Source organism: Perissodus microlepis, chromosome 22 (assembly GCF_051167445.1).
Source record: "Perissodus microlepis isolate ML-2025 ecotype Zambia chromosome 22, ASM5116744v1, whole genome shotgun sequence".
Classification (NCBI taxonomy): domain Eukaryota; kingdom Metazoa; phylum Chordata; class Actinopteri; order Cichliformes; family Cichlidae; genus Perissodus; species Perissodus microlepis.
The window spans coordinates 20,378,294-20,396,321 of record NC_140481.1 but is presented as its reverse complement, the minus strand read 5'-3'; the positions used below and the strand labels follow the sequence as shown (position 1 = coordinate 20,396,321).

The 18,028-nt window shown below is 41.3% G+C and overlaps 2 protein-coding genes across 2 annotated transcripts; both read right to left on the bottom strand.

Moving 5' to 3' along the window:
• Positions 1–1,951: 1,951 nt before the first annotated feature.
• Positions 1,952–7,755, bottom strand: LOC146362985 (kelch-like protein 10). Its single transcript, XM_084920080.1, has 5 exons — positions 7,568–7,755; positions 5,808–6,291; positions 4,781–5,395; positions 3,722–3,871; positions 1,952–2,381 (listed from the first exon to the last, which is right to left on the bottom strand). The coding sequence occupies exons 1-5, from the start codon at positions 7,717–7,719 to the stop codon at positions 2,019–2,021; spliced, it is 1,764 nt and encodes a 587-aa protein (XP_084776206.1). The 5' UTR covers positions 7,720–7,755; the 3' UTR covers positions 1,952–2,018.
• Positions 7,756–9,422: 1,667 nt separating this feature from the next.
• LOC146362984 (kelch-like protein 10) lies at positions 9,423–16,061 on the bottom strand. The gene is made up of 5 exons (XM_084920087.1): positions 15,857–16,061; positions 13,816–14,299; positions 12,789–13,403; positions 11,724–11,873; positions 9,423–10,327 (listed from the first exon to the last, which is right to left on the bottom strand). The coding sequence occupies exons 1-5, from the start codon at positions 16,006–16,008 to the stop codon at positions 9,965–9,967; spliced, it is 1,764 nt and encodes a 587-aa protein (XP_084776213.1). The 5' UTR covers positions 16,009–16,061; the 3' UTR covers positions 9,423–9,964.
• Between the last annotated feature and the right edge of the window lie 1,967 nt (positions 16,062–18,028).

The following is an 18,028-nucleotide window of genomic DNA, read 5'->3' as shown; positions in this document are numbered from 1 at the left end:
TCTCTTTATGTTTGTCTCCACGTTGGTTGAGTGTGGAGTAAGTGCATATGAGAGCATGAGGGTGGGAATGGATGTTTGTATCTGTGTGTGCCTGTATGTCTGTGTCTATATGTCAGGTTGGGTATCAGACGCCACCTCTCTGGGGACATCTCAGGCCCTCCAAGGTTTGGAGGCCTATCTCCCCCCACCACTTCCCCTGCCAGTGGCAGACGCCCTCAGACATCAGTGCATTGGTGGTTCTTTGTGTCCGGGGGTGGGCGTCCAGGTACACACCGGCTCACTCCTTGGTGGCTGCTTGTCGGGGCCTGGAGCCTGGGGCTCGCTCGGGCCACTTCGGGGGTGGGGTGCCCTCGGCCTCTCAGCCTGGGGCTCGGTCACTCAGGCACAGCTGGTTGCCGGCGGAGCTCACGGGCGCGTCACTGCAACCCCCCCTGGCTCCTGCTCCGCGGCTGCTGGGTGAGCCCTCATCTGGGACTCTCCTCAGCTCTTTCTGGGACAGTGGCGCGGCTGCCCCTCTGTTGGTCTTCATTGGTCTCTTGTGTTCTGGGGGCCTCTGGATGTCTGGAGTTTTGATCTCCTCCATACCTGCTTCATGCCCTGGAGGACGGGGCAGTGGCTCCCCACACCCTCTAGCAGATCATTACATGAAGGAACCTTTTAAAAAAACAAGCGTGTCCATGCTCACAGGTGTACACACGGGTGCTCACACACACAAACTACACCCTTTTTGGCTCCTACCTCAAAGCACACTGTGTTCTGTTGATCTTATGTGCTGCACAATAATGTTTAATATTTAGTATTTACTGTCATATTCCCATATATCATTGTGATGTTGTTTATTCTATTACTCTTGTTCTCTTCTGCTTGTTTTCTTTTTTCTTTCTCAACAGGTGATCCAGGTGATCGATAGATGCATTTTTTTTTTTTTCCTGCCCATTCTGTTGGTTTTTGTTTTTTGCCCTTGTCCCTCTTCTCAGCTGTTTCTCTTTCCCTCTTTCTTTCTCCCCTTCTTTCCCCCAGTCAAGTCTGTCCCGTATTCAGCAAGTGAAAATAAAATAAACAATAAAAGGTGAATCAAATGGACCATTACGGCAAGGCTGGGATGGTCAATTTGGTAAAGTAAATCCGTTGGGCATCTTTCTTTGCCTTTAGACAATAATTCTGATGGCAAAAGAGCCAAACGGGACAGGCAAAAAAAAAAAAAAAAAAAAGAGAACAAGCAAGACCAACAGAGGGGCAGCCGCACCACTATCCCAGAAAGAGCTGAGCAGAGCCACAGATGGGTCATTCAACAGCCGCGGAGCAGAAGCCAGGGGGGGTTGCAGTGACGTGCCCGTGAGCTCCACCGGCAGCCAGCTGTGCCAGAGTGACCGAGCCCCAGGCCGAGAGGCCGAGGGCACCCCACTCCCGAAGAGGCCCGAGCGAGCCCCAGGCTCCAGGCCCCGACAAGCAGCCACCAGGAGTGAGCCGGTGTGTACCTGGACGCCCATCCCCGGACACAAAGAACCACCAAGGCACCGATGTCTGAGGGCGTCTGCCACTGGCAGGGGAAGTGGTGGGGGGAGATAGGCCTCCATACCATGGAGGGCCTGAGATGTCTCTAGAGAGGTGGCGTCTGATACCCAACCTGACATATAGACACAGACAAACAGGCACACACAGATACAAACATCCATTCCCACCCTCATGCTCTCATATGCAATTACTCAGCACTCACCCAACGTGGAGGCAGACATAGACACTGTACACACAATCACAGTCCCGAAGCGTACTCTAAGCCCCAGGTTTAGGTACCCTTGCCCCTGGAGGGGGCAACAAAATTTGTTATTGTTGCAATGGCGTTCTCTTAATGAAACCCAGAATCTGCAGTGCAGGCTCTCACACACATACTGAAAGTTTTTGAAATATCTACAAAAAATGTCCAGTTCACCAGCGGTTTAATGCTCTAAAGATTTATTTCAGTCTTTCATGTTGGAGTCTCACATGTTGACACATGGCAGTACTGCACTTTAAAGATGTTACGTGGACTCTGCTGACTCCATTTCTTCTTCCGGCACATTTGCAAGTGGCAGGAAGTCACGAGGAAAGGTGTACTCAGTCATGTTGGAAAGTCTGGACACCACACAGCAGCTCAAGGCGCTGCGGAAAATCTCCATGTCGCACGCCTCATACCACTCATTGGTTAAAGCGTCGTAGAACTCGACGTTCGAAGTGGTGGAGAAGCCGTTGAAACCCCCGACGGCAAAGAGGCGATCGTCGATTACCTCAATGCCAAAGTTGCTGCGGGGGGTCAGCATAGAGGACACGAGGTTCCACGTATTGGTATGCGGGTTGTAAGCCTCAGCGGTGCGCAGACGGTTGTTTCCATCGAAGCCACCAACCTAAAAGTAAATACGTGGCTCAAATGATTGAATGTAAGTGTAACCAGCTTCACCGTACCCCTGTAAGAAAATGCACCTGCTATATGTCTTTAGCTGTTTTTGCACAGATACTCCAGAAAATGACTGAAGAATTAAGTTGCAATATTGTCCAAAGTTTCCCTTAATATGTAGCAGATACAAGGAGATTGTTTACCTTAGGTGTGATCTGACTACTGGAAATACTCCGATTGGTTTAGGGTTTTACCTGGATAAAGTTGTTTAAAAAAGGCCCATTAACGTCCCAGTATTTGCATTCTCACAGGCCCACATTTGTTGGGAATGTCTAGAAAAGATCAGGGTGCAGTGGTGTGTGAAAATGACTTCTGAAGGAGAAAGTAAAATAAAGTAGAAGCCAGCTGTTGTGGAAGTCTGTATGAGACCTTTTTTCACTCAAGCCTCAACTACAGCTATTAAAGCACTGTCTATTACACCACGCTATTATCAACAAAGATGAATAGCCCTCGACAAAAAGTATTTGTGTTTTCAGTATAAATGTCTTCACAGCTCTTTTGCCTTTAGTCCAAAAAGGAACATTGAGTTCCAGTCCTTTCTTCCTATAACAGATTAAAGTAGCCCTGACAGGCCTTGGGGCCTAAAAGCCTGATCAAAGACCCTGAGGTCAGCACCAGGGTAAGGTCACTGCATTCTGCCCTATAATAACTTTTCCTTTTTTTGAATAGAGACTTAGTCTGAATAGAAAATAAATACTAAACGGTAGCTAGCTAAATAAAGAAGTGTGTCTCAGAAGGTGAGACTAAAATCTTTGCTTTTTACCAAAGGGTGCAGCTGCAAAACAACTAAATAAGTGGTTTTAAGGCAAATAGCAAGATAAATTTACAGCTAAAATGCCTACTGTCCCCAGAGGATGAGTTCTAATCACTTGGCTTATTCCCTCATTTTTCTAAAGGTGTTGCAGGATAAGTTTGAAATTGTCTCTAACATATGTCCTCTATGGAACGATGAGGATGACAATGTTGGTTTTGAATAAGTATTTCTGTTGTACTGAGTGAAATGTGAAATCATGAGTGAAATCATCAAAGACACAACATTTTGGGAATGAGGCACATGAAACAAAAAAAAAGAGGCAGAAACATCATTAATCGGTTAAATTAATACATAGAATGAGTAAGAATGCCTTCTCTGAACCTGTGGTCAGGATAGGAATCTGATCATTGATAAATACAAAACAAAGTTAGCAAAATTCTGTGTCAGCCAAATCTGTGTTAAGCCTTGCTGATCAAAGCACATTACAGATTTGATTTGTATGTTACGTGAGTGTCAGCACTACTTTGTGGTCTTACTGCAAAGACATGATCCGCATATGCAATGACACCTATCCCGCTGCGGCGGCTGTTCATGGGACTGATCATCGTCCACTGGTTGCTCTCTGGGTTGTAATATTCAGCTGTCTGCAGACACTCGTTGCCATTGAATCCACCACAAATGTAAATCTGAAAACAAAAAAGGGACATTAAATATCTTTACATTTCTTAGATTTCAGTTGGAAACAATGTTACCTGTAAGTGAAATGTTTCCACATCATTTGTGAAGTAAGACCGATACTCAGTACCCAAGTGTCCAACTGAAAAATACAAATGTGTAATAACAAATGTGTGTGTTTTACAATTACCTGTCATAAAAACGTGTTTATGTACCCAAATTTTACCTGAGTATGTGGGACTTCTTTCAGTCAGAAAGCCAGAAATGAATCAAACATAACATTCAATCAATAAGGCTAATTTTTCTGTTCAGGAATGCAGATAAATAATTGTAATCTGGGATCTTAATATAATAAAATAATGATGTGTTTTACTATTTTTTAAATATGTTATATTTTAGTTGACAAGTCAACTCAAAGTACTGTAGATAAATACAAAGATGCACTTGTGATCAGTTAGAAACAAAATAGATATATATTAGTATATTTTTCAACTTTTTAAACTATACTTTTAAATTTGAAAACATGAACATAGAAACCAGTTTGTGACCTATCTTGCACCTCGCTTCACTGTAAAAATGTGTATTCCCTGACTGGTTGGCAAGTGGTTGCTGGAGGTTGATGGCTGTCACTACTGTGAAATTGTAACCAGGAAGGTGTTGCACCACAAGCCTCCTTGTGTTTCCTTTGGTCGTAAGCAGACTGTTGAGGTTTGCATGGAGTACTCTGACTTGTCTGCAAATACTCACAAACTATTTGCTGTAGAAATCTGTAGAGTCTTTCATACAACCACTGCCTAACCAGCTGAGGAGTACACATTTTTCCCTAGCAACTGGTTGTTACCAAAGGTTGCTGACAGGTCTCTAGGCCTGTGTGCCTGAGACTCTACTCTATTTCTCTGCTACTCTTTTACTTCACCCACCCGGTTGTTAAGCGTTGTGCAGCTGGCGTCGCTCCTCTGTTCGTGCATCGGTGCAATAAGACTCCACTGGTTGATTTCAGGTTGATAGCGCTCTGCACTGCTGAGTCGTACATGCCCGTCGAAGCCTCCCAGGGCATAGATGAACCCGTTCAACACAGTCACACTCACATAGCAGCGGCGGAAGTACATGGGCCCCACCTCATTCCAGGTGCGAGTGGTCAGGTCAAACCTACGGACGCTGTTGAAATGCTCCACCCTGTCGAAGCCACCAATGGAGTAGATGTACCCGTTGAGGAAGGCGGCTCCATGATAAGCACGAGGACGCTCGAGGTTGTTCGTTATGTTGACCCAGCGGTTAGCCCGGCAATCGTAGGCCTCGATGCCGTTAGTTGGATCACCACCACTCCACCCCCCAATGGCCAGCAGGATGGAATGAGGCAGGCGGGGACGAGCAAGAGGGTGATACAAGCCAGACATGAAGGGTCTGCTTCCTGGATCATATATGTCTAAGATGGCATTACTTATCATGGACAGGCACTTAGAATTGGCCTCCACCAGCTCACTAGACAGCACATTGTCCTTTAGGTAGTCTGACGTCATCAATCCCAGTCGGACCTATAGAGAGATGACAGAAGAGAATATGACTATGAATTTCAACTACATCAGTTTTAGTAAACTCAAGCTTCTTTAGGATAATGCTCCTAATGTTGTTTAATTTTCTTATTGATAGCAAGAGAGCGACCAAAGTCAGACACCATTAGCCTTTTCGTCAGCAGGGACAGTTTTTAGTCATAGCCCTAGCAACTATACTTAATAAATATAATTTATTCTATAGTATGTGTGTAGAGATCTGATACAGATTTAATGCTCTTGAAGAGAATTTCTTAAATGTGGTTTGGCTACACCTGAAAAGAGCAACATCTCGAGATATTAAAGCATCCTTATACCCAGATGGATCGACTCAATCTATGACTTAAATGCTGAAGATTTAAGTCCAAACTAAATGTAGTAATGAAAGTTTATACACCTTGGACAACAGAGCGGTGAGGTGTTGTTTCCGTTCTGCAGGTACATGGCTAATCCACTTTGTAAGCGCTTCATACACAGTGGTCTCCAACTGCACATTGAGGTCCTCTCTATCAAGGATGTCAGCAAGTTCCTCCACAGTTAGCTGCAGGAACTCCTCCTCAAGAACAACCTGCTCAAAGTTATTGATGATGTAGTGGTAGGCCTTGGCGCGTAGTTCGGGTGATAAGCATACTTTTGTGAACTGCCAAATGCCAACGCAGTTCTCTGGGCACAGTTGCTCCCCGAGGAAGTCAGAGCAGAGTTTCACAATGTCCATTGCATTGAGTTGATCAGCTGCCATGAGAAGTTCCACTACATTTTCCCCCGTTATGGAAACTGAGCCGGTGTATGCAAAGTTAATGATGAGTGCCATCATCTCAGGAGACAAGTCAGGTATGTTGAAGACCTGTTTGTCTGGGTCGCTGCAGTGGGTGAAAAGAGCCCTGAGGGTAGAGATGGAGACAGAGTGGAGAATATTAAAAGGTGTGAAGGCAACGAGATAATAAACTATGTCATGCACAAGTAAGATAAATATATAAAATCTGTTGACAGGAATGGAAATGTATGCCTAATTACATGTGTTACTATGTGATTACTGTGATAGTCTTGTAATGTCTAGTCCATATTGCCATAGAGTATATAACTCCAAAACAGAGTTTGTACATGTTTAGTGCGCTTGATTGTTGGGTTTTCAATGTCTTTATTACATTGGCACCATGTTTATGAAGCTATTGCCAAACACAATGAAGTCCCACACCATGACAGAGCCTCCACCGTGTTTTAAAGTTAACTCTAGACACTCACTGTTGTACCTCTATGACAAATATTGAAATCAACTCCATAAGGCCAGTTTGCCCTGATCTTTAGTCTAGTTATTGCATAATTTGGCATACCTCAGTCTGTTTCCTTTCCTTATGGAAGTTCCAGTTCATTTTGCTTAATTACAGTCTCTGTTTCCCTTCCATAACCATTTCTGATGAGGTTTCATGATAAGTAGATGGATTAAATGGTCTTGTGTCAGGAATTTGCTGGATTCTTTCTTTTTTCTTAAGGACATGACTTTCAGATACTGTTCATCTGCTGGAGATCATTACTTTTTTATGTGTGCTACTCCTTGTTTTGTCTTTAACGTTGGTTCTTCACTAAGTTGTGTGTTATGTGTAGAAACAATAATGGTTCATCCTTCAAGTTATGGTAGGTGTCCTTTTTATGCTTGAATGATTCATAGATCAGCGTTAAATGGCTTAACAAACAAATAAACAAATGAACAAAAACTCATCTATAAACTTTTGCTCAGCGTATGACTTTATAACAGAGTTCAATCTTTTTAGTATCAGTAAGCCTGGTGTGTTTTATTGGGTTGATAAGAGTGCATCAAAATTTTGTAACTTAATAAAACACCTAAATTAGACTTCAGTTCAACACAGTCTGAATTTAGTTCATATAATCACCAAGTGATTCACAGTGCTTTTTAAATGGCACATTTACTGAAGTGGAATCTGGAGCTCTGTGAAGGTAAAGATGAAATCTGCAAATGTTTGCATTATGTTTTGGGTGTATCTGTCAGTTGACCGTGACAAAGTCTTTCTATCACAAAAGTTTTATGATTCAACCCGTTCCTTTTTGTTGGCACTGTTTCACAGACTAAGTACATGAATTACATTTTTCACAGGTATAAATCAGTCAACTGTCCTTCACATTATCAGGTAAGCAACTCACCTGAAGTACGGCGTACAGTTACACAGGACGATCCTGTGGACCGGAAATTCAACATCCTCCACTTTGATGATTGCATCACAAAATTGTCCCTCCAAACGGAGTTCATTATACACGGAGCTCGACTTGTATGGCGGCTGGCCTTCTTCACTCATCTTGAGTTTTGTGACTGTTTTTCTTAGTTTTTTTGTCTGACGTTTGTCTTGAAGTGTTCAGATCACAAAATCAAACCTAACTGTGGAATTTGGGGAATGGAGCCTATGACATCATCATGACTTGGCAACAGTTGCCCCATAGAATTGTTTTGAAATGTATATTTACATTGTTTTAATGAACCTTTCATTGCATAAAAGCTTTGTTTTGATTTGATTTGGTTTTAATGTATTGCATATGAGCCTCACAGATGTCACCTAGCATTTTGTATGTTTGCCTCACAGAGGTCAACCGGTAACATAACACTTCTGAAAGAACTTAGATTAAATTGTAGTCCCATTTAAATATGAACTACAATATCATATTTAGCTCATATTCAACGTTAATAGGATGTTTTTTATGATTTTTCTGCATTTTATTGTTTTGTGTGTTGGCTCTGTTATTACTGAGGTTCCAGTTGTTGGGGACGTGCTGTACTGGACTCCGTTATGTTGAAATAACAGTTCCCAACAAAAATGCAGTCCAGTTTATCTCCAGCAATTACAAACACACAAATAAGCATTTGTAACCACCAGTTTTTACCCACATTTTAATACACAATACTGTAACATGAACAGAGTCAAAGTATTGTGTATTAGTGATGGTCCTGTTTTTATGCATGCTAGGTCATTGGCACAATTCTTTGTGGACACTTCATTATACCCCCTGCACTTTCCTTACTACACAAGCCAAAAATATTTGTTATTAAACATATGAGTCTAAAAATACATGACAGTGCCAAACACAGATATTACAAAGTGTGATTCATGGTTAAGCTGTTTTCTTGGGTTGTATTAGACTTTTATCTAGTTGGAAAAATGGGCTCCTGCACTTTACTGATGTACAATAGTAGTAAGAAAGAAAGAAAGAAACAAATAAACAAAACACAGGTTTGTGATCTAAATAGATTTTTATAGAGCAACAATATGATATACGCACTGCATGTATAGTACAAGACTGTTAATGACGGTGCTTGACAGTGTTACCTCAGACAGGTGTAAGCAGTCACCTGTCTGAGCACAGACTGCACGCGCGTCCAACTCTGTTGCTGAGCAATTGCTCAAAGATATAATATATACAACTAAAAGCAGGTTGTATATGACAAGCCTGGTTTGATGCAGATGTAGAGGATTGTATGAAAACATCATCCTAAAATAAAAAATATATAATGGAATGAGTTTGATTTAGAGTGTTTATAAAACGAAGGGGAGGAGCAGGAACAATCCCGGGACAGGTTTGTCTGCTTGCAATAAGAAAAATGTAAGAAATGTTTACAGTAAATTCATAAATCAATCAATTCAGCATCAGAATAAAGATTACACCACCATGGATGGAGGATGTTCCTATGAAAAGCTTTGCACATTACTGTCTACACATTGGTTTACCTCCATAAGGTGTTGTGTTACTGGTGTTACTTCATACTTCATGTTGCGCAGGTAGGGGAATCAGATGTCCCTCTATAAGGGGGACTGCACAGCATTTTTATGCTTTCCCCCCTCTCCCACATCTTGAACCAATGTCCCACATTTTACAGGCTCTGCAGGACATCCACCTTTCTAAACACTGGATTTTCCTTAGTACATATTTAGGTCATGCTTTTATCATGAACAAATATATCATTCTGTGCAATATAGTGGAAAATACCACAAAGCAGATGACAGATATACTGAGAAATAGAGTTATTTTTCAGTTTCACATAAGAGAAAAAATGGTGTGAAGCGACACAGTATATTTGTGTGATATTTGGCTAAAGATTCATAAATTGTCAGCTAGTGCTCAAAAAAGACCTATGGATACATCCTTACTCAAACCTATAGACTGTTACCAGACAGAACCGCAGCTGAAATAACAAGGGAGAGTGAAAACTTCCCTTTCTTCTTATTGTGTTTACCTAGCAAGAGTTGAAAAGTCTGACATGCGGCTTATTGTGATCTGGTCACCCTGTGTGCATGTCTGGTATGGCTACTCAGCAGCCATACATTACAGGGAATGAAAAAATCTTTTCAATTTGTTATTGTTGCAATTGCATTCTCTTAATAAAACCCAGTATCTGCAGTGCAGACTCTCCTCACACACATACTGAAAGTTTTTGAAATATCTACAAAAAATGTCCAGTTCACCAGCGGTTTAATGCTCTAAAGATTTATTTCAGCCCTTCATGTTGGAGTCTCAGATGTTGACACATGGCAGTACGGCACTTTAAAGATGTTATGTGGACTCTGCTGACTCCATTGCTTCTTCTGGCGCATTTGCAAGTGGCAGGAAGTCACGAGGAAAGGTGTACTCAGTCATGTTGGAAAGTCCGGACACCACACAGCAGCTCAAGGCGCTGCGGAAAATCTCCATGTCACACGCCTCATACCACTCATTGGTTAAAGCGTCGTAGTACTCGACGTTCGAAGTGGTGGTGAAGCCGTTGAAACCCCCGACAGCAAAGAGGCGATTATCAATTACCTCAATGCCAAAGTTGCTGCGGGGGGTCAGCATTGAGAACACGAGGTTCCACGTATTGGTATGCGGGTTGTAAGCCTCAGCGGTGCGCAGACGGTTGTTTCCATCGAAGCCACCAACCTAAAAGTAAATACGTGGCTCAAATGATTGAATGTAAGTGTAACCAGCTTCACCGTACCCCTGTAAGAAAATGCACCTGCTATATGTCTTTAGCTGTTTTTGCACAGATACTCCAGAAAGTGACGGAAGAATTAAGTTGCAATATTGTCCAAAGTTGCCATTAATATGTAGCAGATACAAGGAGATTGTTTGCTTTAGGTGTGATCTGACTACTGGAAATACTCTGATTGGTTTAGGGTTTTACCTGGATAAAGCGAACAGCTACCTGACATATTCTCATGCTGTTATATGGAGTTTACACATAAAAGTTGTTTAAAAAAGGCCCATTAACGTCCCAGTATTTGCATTCTCACAGGCCCACATTTGTTGGGAATGTCTAGAAAAGATCAGGGTGCAGTGGTGTGTGAAAATGACTTCTGAAGGAGAAAGTAAAATAAAGTAGAAGCCAGCTGTTGTGGAAGTCTGTATGAGACCTTTTTTCACTCAAGCCTCAACTACAGCTATTAAAGCACTGTTGTCTATTACACCACGCTATTATCAACAAAGATGAATAGCCCTCAACAAAAAGTATTTGTGTTTTCAGTATAAATGTCTTCACAGCTCTTTTGCCTTTAGTCCAAAAAGAAACATTGAGTTCCAGTCCTTTCTTCCTATAACAGATTAAAGTAGCCCTGACAGGCCTTGGGGCCTAAAAGCCTGATCAAAGACCCTGAGGTCAGCACCAGGGTAAGGTCACTGCATTCTGCCCTATAATAACTTTTCCTTTTTTTGAATAGAGACTTAGTCTGAATAGAAAATAAATACTAAACGGTAGCTAGCTAAATAAAGAAGTGTGTCTCAGAAGGTGAGACTAAAATCTTTGCTTTTTACCAAAGGGTGCAGCTGCAAAACAACTAAATAAGTGGTTTTAAGGCAAATAGCAAGATAAATTTACAGCTAAAATGCCTACTGTCCCCAGAGGATGAGTTCTAATCACTTGGCTTATTCCCTCATTTTTCTAAAGGTGTTGCAGGATAAGTTTGAAATTGTCTCTAACATATGTCCTCTATGGAACGATGAGGATGACAATGTTGGTTTTGAATAAGTATTTCTGTTGTACTGAGTGAAATGTGAAATCATGAGTGAAATCATCAAAGACACAACATTTTGGGAATGAGGCACATGAAACAAAAAAAAGAGGCAGAAACATCATTAATCGGTTAAATTAATACATAGAATGAGTAAGAATGCCTTCTCTGAACCTGTGGTCAGGATAGGAATCTGATCATTGATAAATACAAAACAAAGTTAGCAAAATTCTGTGTCAGCCAAATCTGTGTTAAGCCTTGCTGATCAAAGCACATTACAGATTTGATTTGTATGTTACGTGAGTGTCAGCACTACTTTGTGGTCTTACTGCAAAGACATGATCCGCATATGCAATGACACCTATCCCGCTGCGGCGGCTGTTCATGGGACTGATCATCGTCCACTGGTTGCTCTCTGGGTTGTAATATTCAGCTGTCTGCAGACACTCGTTGCCATTGAATCCACCACAAATGTAAATCTGAAAACAAAAAAGGGACATTAAATATCTTTACATTTCTTAGATTTCAGTTGGAAACAATGTTACCTGTAAGTGAAATGTTTCCACATCATTTGTGAAGTAAGACCGATACTCAGTACCCAAGTGTCCAACTGAAAAATACAAATGTGTAATAACAAATGTGTGTGTTTTACAATTACCTGTCATAAAAACGTGTTTATGTACCCAAATTTTACCTGAGTATGTGGGACTTCTTTCAGTCAGAAAGCCAGAAATGAATCAAACATAACATTCAATCAATAAGGCTAATTTTTCTGTTCAGGAATGCAGATAAATAATTGTAATCTGGGATCTTAATATAATAAAATAATGATGTGTTTTACTATTTTTTAAATATCTGTTATATTTTAGTTGACAAGTCAACTCAAATAAAGTACTGTAGATAAATACAAAGATGCACTTGTGATCAGTTAGAAACAAAATAGATATATATTAGTATATTTTTCAACTTTTTAAACTATACTTTTAAATTTGAAAACATGAACATAGAAACCAGTTTGTGACCTATCTTGCACCTCGCTTCACTGTAAAAATGTGTATTCCCTGACTGGTTGGCAAGTGGTTGCTGGAGGTTGATGGCTGTCACTACTGTGAAATTGTAACCAGGAAGGTGTTGCACCACAAGCCTCCTTGTGTTTCCTTTGGTCGTAAGCAGACTGTTGAGGTTTGCATGGAGTACTCTGACTTGTCTGCAAATACTCACAAACTATTTGCTGTAGAAATCTGTAGAGTCTTTCATACAACCACTGCCTAACCAGCTGAGGAGTACACATTTTTCCCTAGCAACTGGTTGTTACCAAAGGTTGCTGACAGGTCTCTAGGCCTGTGTGCCTGAGACTCTACTCTATTTCTCTGCTACTCTTTTACTTCACCCACCCGGTTGTTAAGCGTTGTGCAGCTGGCGTCGCTCCTCTGTTCGTGCATCGGTGCAATAAGACTCCACTGGTTGATTTCAGGTTGATAGCGCTCTGCACTGCTGAGTCGTACATGCCCGTCGAAGCCTCCCAGGGCATAGATGAACCCGTTCAACACAGTCACACTCACATAGCAGCGGCGGAAGTACATGGGCCCCACCTCATTCCAGGTGCGAGTGGTCAGGTCAAACCTACGGACGCTGTTGAAATGCTCCACCCTGTCGAAGCCACCAATGGAGTAGATGTACCCGTTGAGGAAGGCGGCTCCATGATAAGCACGAGGACGCTCGAGGTTGTTCGTTACGTTGACCCAGCGGTTAGCCCGGCAATCATAGGCCTCGATGCCGTTAGTTGGATCACCACCACTCCACCCCCCAATGGCCAGCAGGATGGAATGAGGCAGGCGGGGACGAGCAAGAGGGTGATACAAGCCAGACATGAAGGGTCTGCTTCCTGGATCATATATGTCTAAGATGGCATTACTTATCGTGGACAGGCACTTAGAATTGGCCTCCACCAGCTCACTAGACAGCACATTGTCCTTTAGGTAGTCTGACGTCATCAATCCCAGTCGGACCTATAGAGAGATGACAGAAGAGAATATGACTATGAATTTCAACTACATCAGTTTTAGTAACCTCAAGCTTCTTTAGGATAATGCTCCTAATGTTGTTTAATTTTCTTATTGATAGCAAGAGAGCGACCAAAGTCAGACACCATTAGCCTTTTCGTCAGCAGGGACAGTTTTTAGTCATAGCCCTAGCAACTATACTTAATAAATATAATTTATTCAATAGTATGTGTGTAGAGATCTGATACGGTTTTAATGCTCTTGAAGAGAATTTCTTAAATGTGGTTTGGCTACACCTGAAAAGAGCAACATCTCAAGATATTAAAGCATCCTTATACCCAGATGGATCGACTCAATCTATGACTTAAATGCTGAAGATTTAAGTCCAAACTAAATGTAGTAATGAAAGTTTATACACCTTGGACAACAGAGCGGTGAGGTGTTGTTTCCGTTCTGCAGGTACATGGCTAATCCACTTTGTAAGCGCTTCATACACAGTGGTCTCCAACTGCACATTGAGGTCCTCTCTATCAAGGATGTCAGCAAGTTCCTCCACAGTTAGCTGCAGGAACTCCTCCTCAAGAACAACCTGCTTAAAGTTATTGATGATGTAGTGGTAGGCCTTGGCGCGTAGTTCGGGTGATAAGCATACTTTTGTGAACTGCCAAATGCCAACGCAGTTCTCTGGGCACAGTTGCTCCCCGAGGAAGTCAGAGCAGAGTTTCACAATGTCCATTGCATTGAGTTGATCAGCTGCCATGAGAAGTTCCACTACATTTTCCCCCGTTATGGAAACTGAGCCGGTGTATGCAAAGTTAATGATGAGTGCCATCATCTCAGGAGACAAGCCAGGTATGTTGAAGACCTGTTTGTCTGGGTCGCTGCAGTGGGTGAAAAGAGCCCTGAGGGTAGAGATGGAGACAGAGTGGAGAATATTAAAAGGTGTGGAGGCAACAAGATAATAAACTATGTCATGCACAAGTACTCCAAGTAACTCCAAAACAGAGTTTGTACATGTTTAGTGCGCTTGATTGTTGGGTTTTCAATGTCTTTATTACATTGGCACCATGTTTATGAAGCTATTGCCAAACACAATGCAGTCCCACACCATGACGGAGCCTCCACTGTGTTTTAAAGTTAACTCTAAACACTCACTGTTGTACCTCTATGACAAATATTGAAATCAACTCCATAAGGCCAGTTTGCCCTGATCTTTAGTCTAGTTATTGCATAATTTGGCATACCTCAGTCTGTTTCCTTTCCTTATGGAAGTTCCAGTTCATTTTGCTTAATTACAGTCTCTGTTTCCCTTCCACAACCATTTCTTTTCTTTTCTTTTTTCTTTTTTTTTCTTAACATTTATTTATTGGTTTTAACAGGTTTTACATGAACCATGAAACCATTTCTGATGAGGTTTCATGATAAGTAGATGGATTAAATGGTCTTGTGTCATGAATTTGCTGCATTCTTTCTTTTTTCTTAAGGACATGACTTTCAGATACTGTTCATTTGCTGTAGAACATTACTTTTTTTTAATGCGTGCTACTCCTTGTTTTGCCTCTGTCAGTGCGCCACATGGCAGCTGTGGCTACAACGTAGCTTGCCATTGCCAGTGTGTGAATGTGTGTGTGAATAGGTGAATGACTGAATGTAGTGTAAAGCGCTTTGGGGTCCTTAGGGACTGAGTAAAGCGCTATACAAATGCAGGCCATTTACCATTTGTCTTTAAAATTTGTTCTTCACTAAGTATGCGTTATGTGTAGAAACAATAATGGTTCATCCTTTGAGTTTTAGTGTCCTTTTTATGCTTGAATGATTCATATATCAGCGTTAAATGGCTTAACAAACAAATAAACAAATGAACAAAAACAAAACCATTCCTCTGAAAATGATCGGGTACAAGCACTGGACTAAAAAGGGTGAAAAATGTCCAAACAAAACCTTTACAAGTCTTCAAAAAAACACTTTGAGAACTATTGCTCAACTGGACTTTTAAAAATCATCTGTTTCAAAGCAAAATATAAAAAAAATGAGAGGCAACTCAAAACTTTTGCTCAGCGTATAACTGTATAACAAAGTTCAACCTTTTTAGTATCAGGAAGTCTGGTGTGTCTTACTGTCTCAATAACAGTGGGGAAGATATTAATGTAACTTAATAAAACACTTCAATTAGACTTCACACAATCACCAAGTGATTCACAGTGCTTTTTAAATGGCACATTTACTGAAGTGGAATCTCTGTGAAGGTAAGGATGAAATCTGCACTGCTGGCAAATGTTTGCATTATGTTTTGGGTGTATCTGTCAGTTGACCGTGACAAAGTCTTTCTATCAGAAAAGCTTTATGATTCAACCTGTTCCTTTTTGTTGGCACTGTTTCACCGACTAAGACCATGAATTACATTTTTCACAGGTATAAATCAGTCAACTGTCCTTCACATTATCAGGTAAGCAACTCACCTGAAGTACGGTGTACAGTTACACAGGACGATCCTGTGGACCGGAAATTCAACATCTTCCACTTTGATGATTGCATCACAAAATTGTCCCTCCAAACGGAGTTCATTGTACACTGAGCTCGACTTGTATGGCGGCTGGCCTTCTTCACTCATCTTGAGTTTTGTGACTGTTTCTCTTAGTTTTTTTTGTCTGAAGTTTGTCTTGAAGTGTTCAGATCACAAAATCAAACCTAACTGTGGAATTTGGGGAATGGAGCCTATGACATCATCATGACGTGGCAACTGTTGCCCCATAGAATTGTTTTGAAATGTATATTTACATTGTTTTAATGAACCTTTCATTGCATAAAAGCTTTGTTTTGATTTGATTTGGATTTAAGAAATTGCATATGAGCCTCACAGATAGCATACAGCATTTTGTATGTTTGCCTCACAGAGGTCAACCGGTAAACCGGTAAAATAAGCACTTCAAAACACTCTTACGAATGGACTACAATATCATATTTAGCTCATATTTAACCTCTAATAGGCCTTTTTTTTTTTTTTTTTTTTAATAAAATGACTTCGTAATATCCAAACACAGATATTACAAAGTGTGATTCATGGCTAAGCTGTTTTCTTGGGTTGTATTAGACTTTTATCTAGTTGGAAAAATAGGCTCCTGCACTTTACTGATGTACAATAGTAGTAAGAAAGAAAGAAAGAAACAAAACACATATATACACTGTATGTATAGTACAAGACTGTTATAATGACGGTGCTTGACAGTATTACCTCAGACAGGTGCAACCAGTCACCTGTCTGAGCACAGACTGCAGATCTGTTGTTGAGCAATTTCTTTCCATTCCCAGATAAATGCAGCATCCAGCTGCAATGGGTTCTGGTTGCCTCTAATGAACATGCCAGCCCAAAATTACCCAGGCATATTCAGTGGGAGAGATATCAACACTAAATGCTGGCCAAGGAAGTGTCTGGATATGCTAGTGATCTCTGGCAATGTGGAGGCGACACTCAAACTGCCACAGGCCGGGTTGTTGTACAGGTTAGAGAACTTCATCTCGATAGCTCTGTCAAGTCACTTCCACCAAGAACAGTCAGATGGTCATGCAAGGGATCACGCAGGATCATGCGTCATGCATGCTCAGCCTGGCATCAGGATGCTTCAGTCAGTTGCAGCAGGGTGGCAGTGATGACAGTATAAGGCATACACCTGCTTCTAATATTGAGACTCGTGCCTTGAGAATGCGGCACCCGTCTATGCATCCAGATAGGTTGCCAGTCTGTCACAGAGAGACAGAAAGGACATTCACACTCACACCTATGACTAATTAAGAATTGCCAGTTTAGCCTCATATGCGTTTTTGTTCGCTAATCACTGCACCACTGTGCCACATGTGTGCACGATGGCAGTGGCTTACGAGGTACATCTGGTGGTCAATGAATTAGCAGGTCAGTGGCTTGATCACTGGCTTCTGCAGTCTGAGGAGTCTGAATATGAGTGTGCGCGAATGGGAATGCATTAACGTGAACCTATTCTGAGCTGTACAGGTGAGTTTATTTGGGCTTGGCAAAGAAATCCCAACCCTGCCACTGACTAAAATCATTCAACTTGAACCAAAGACTGCTCGCAGAATATGTTTGGGTTCTCTACAAGATTAAAATGATGTACTAAGAAACGCATTTAAAAGAAAGACTGAAAATTTATTGCATTTGCGACATAAGCCTTGTTTTGTTTTTGTTTGTTTTTCTGACTGGTATAGCACTAAAGCGGAACTTGTTGTAATTTACAAAGTTAAGCAGAAAATTAGGCCATTGTAGCTCCGTCAAGCTTTCACTGTATGACAGAAAACAATGGGAACGGGTCTCTCTTCCCTTAAACCTATCAGCTGTGATTGAACACCTGAGTAGGTAATAAAGCATCTTATTGCAAACACATTCAACACAAACCACATTTTGTTTTTGGTTTTATTTCGCACACACAAACTCATTAAAAAAACCATCCTTTATTTTTTTAAAGCTCACACACAGAATGTCTAATACATTCTCCCAACCTCACATGTACACGCATCATTACAGGGAGGCATTCAGATATGCAGCTGCACACTTGCTCAAGCTTTATCACCCCCAAAATCTGTGCCCACTCCATGTTATTATACTACTGCCTTCCTCAAAG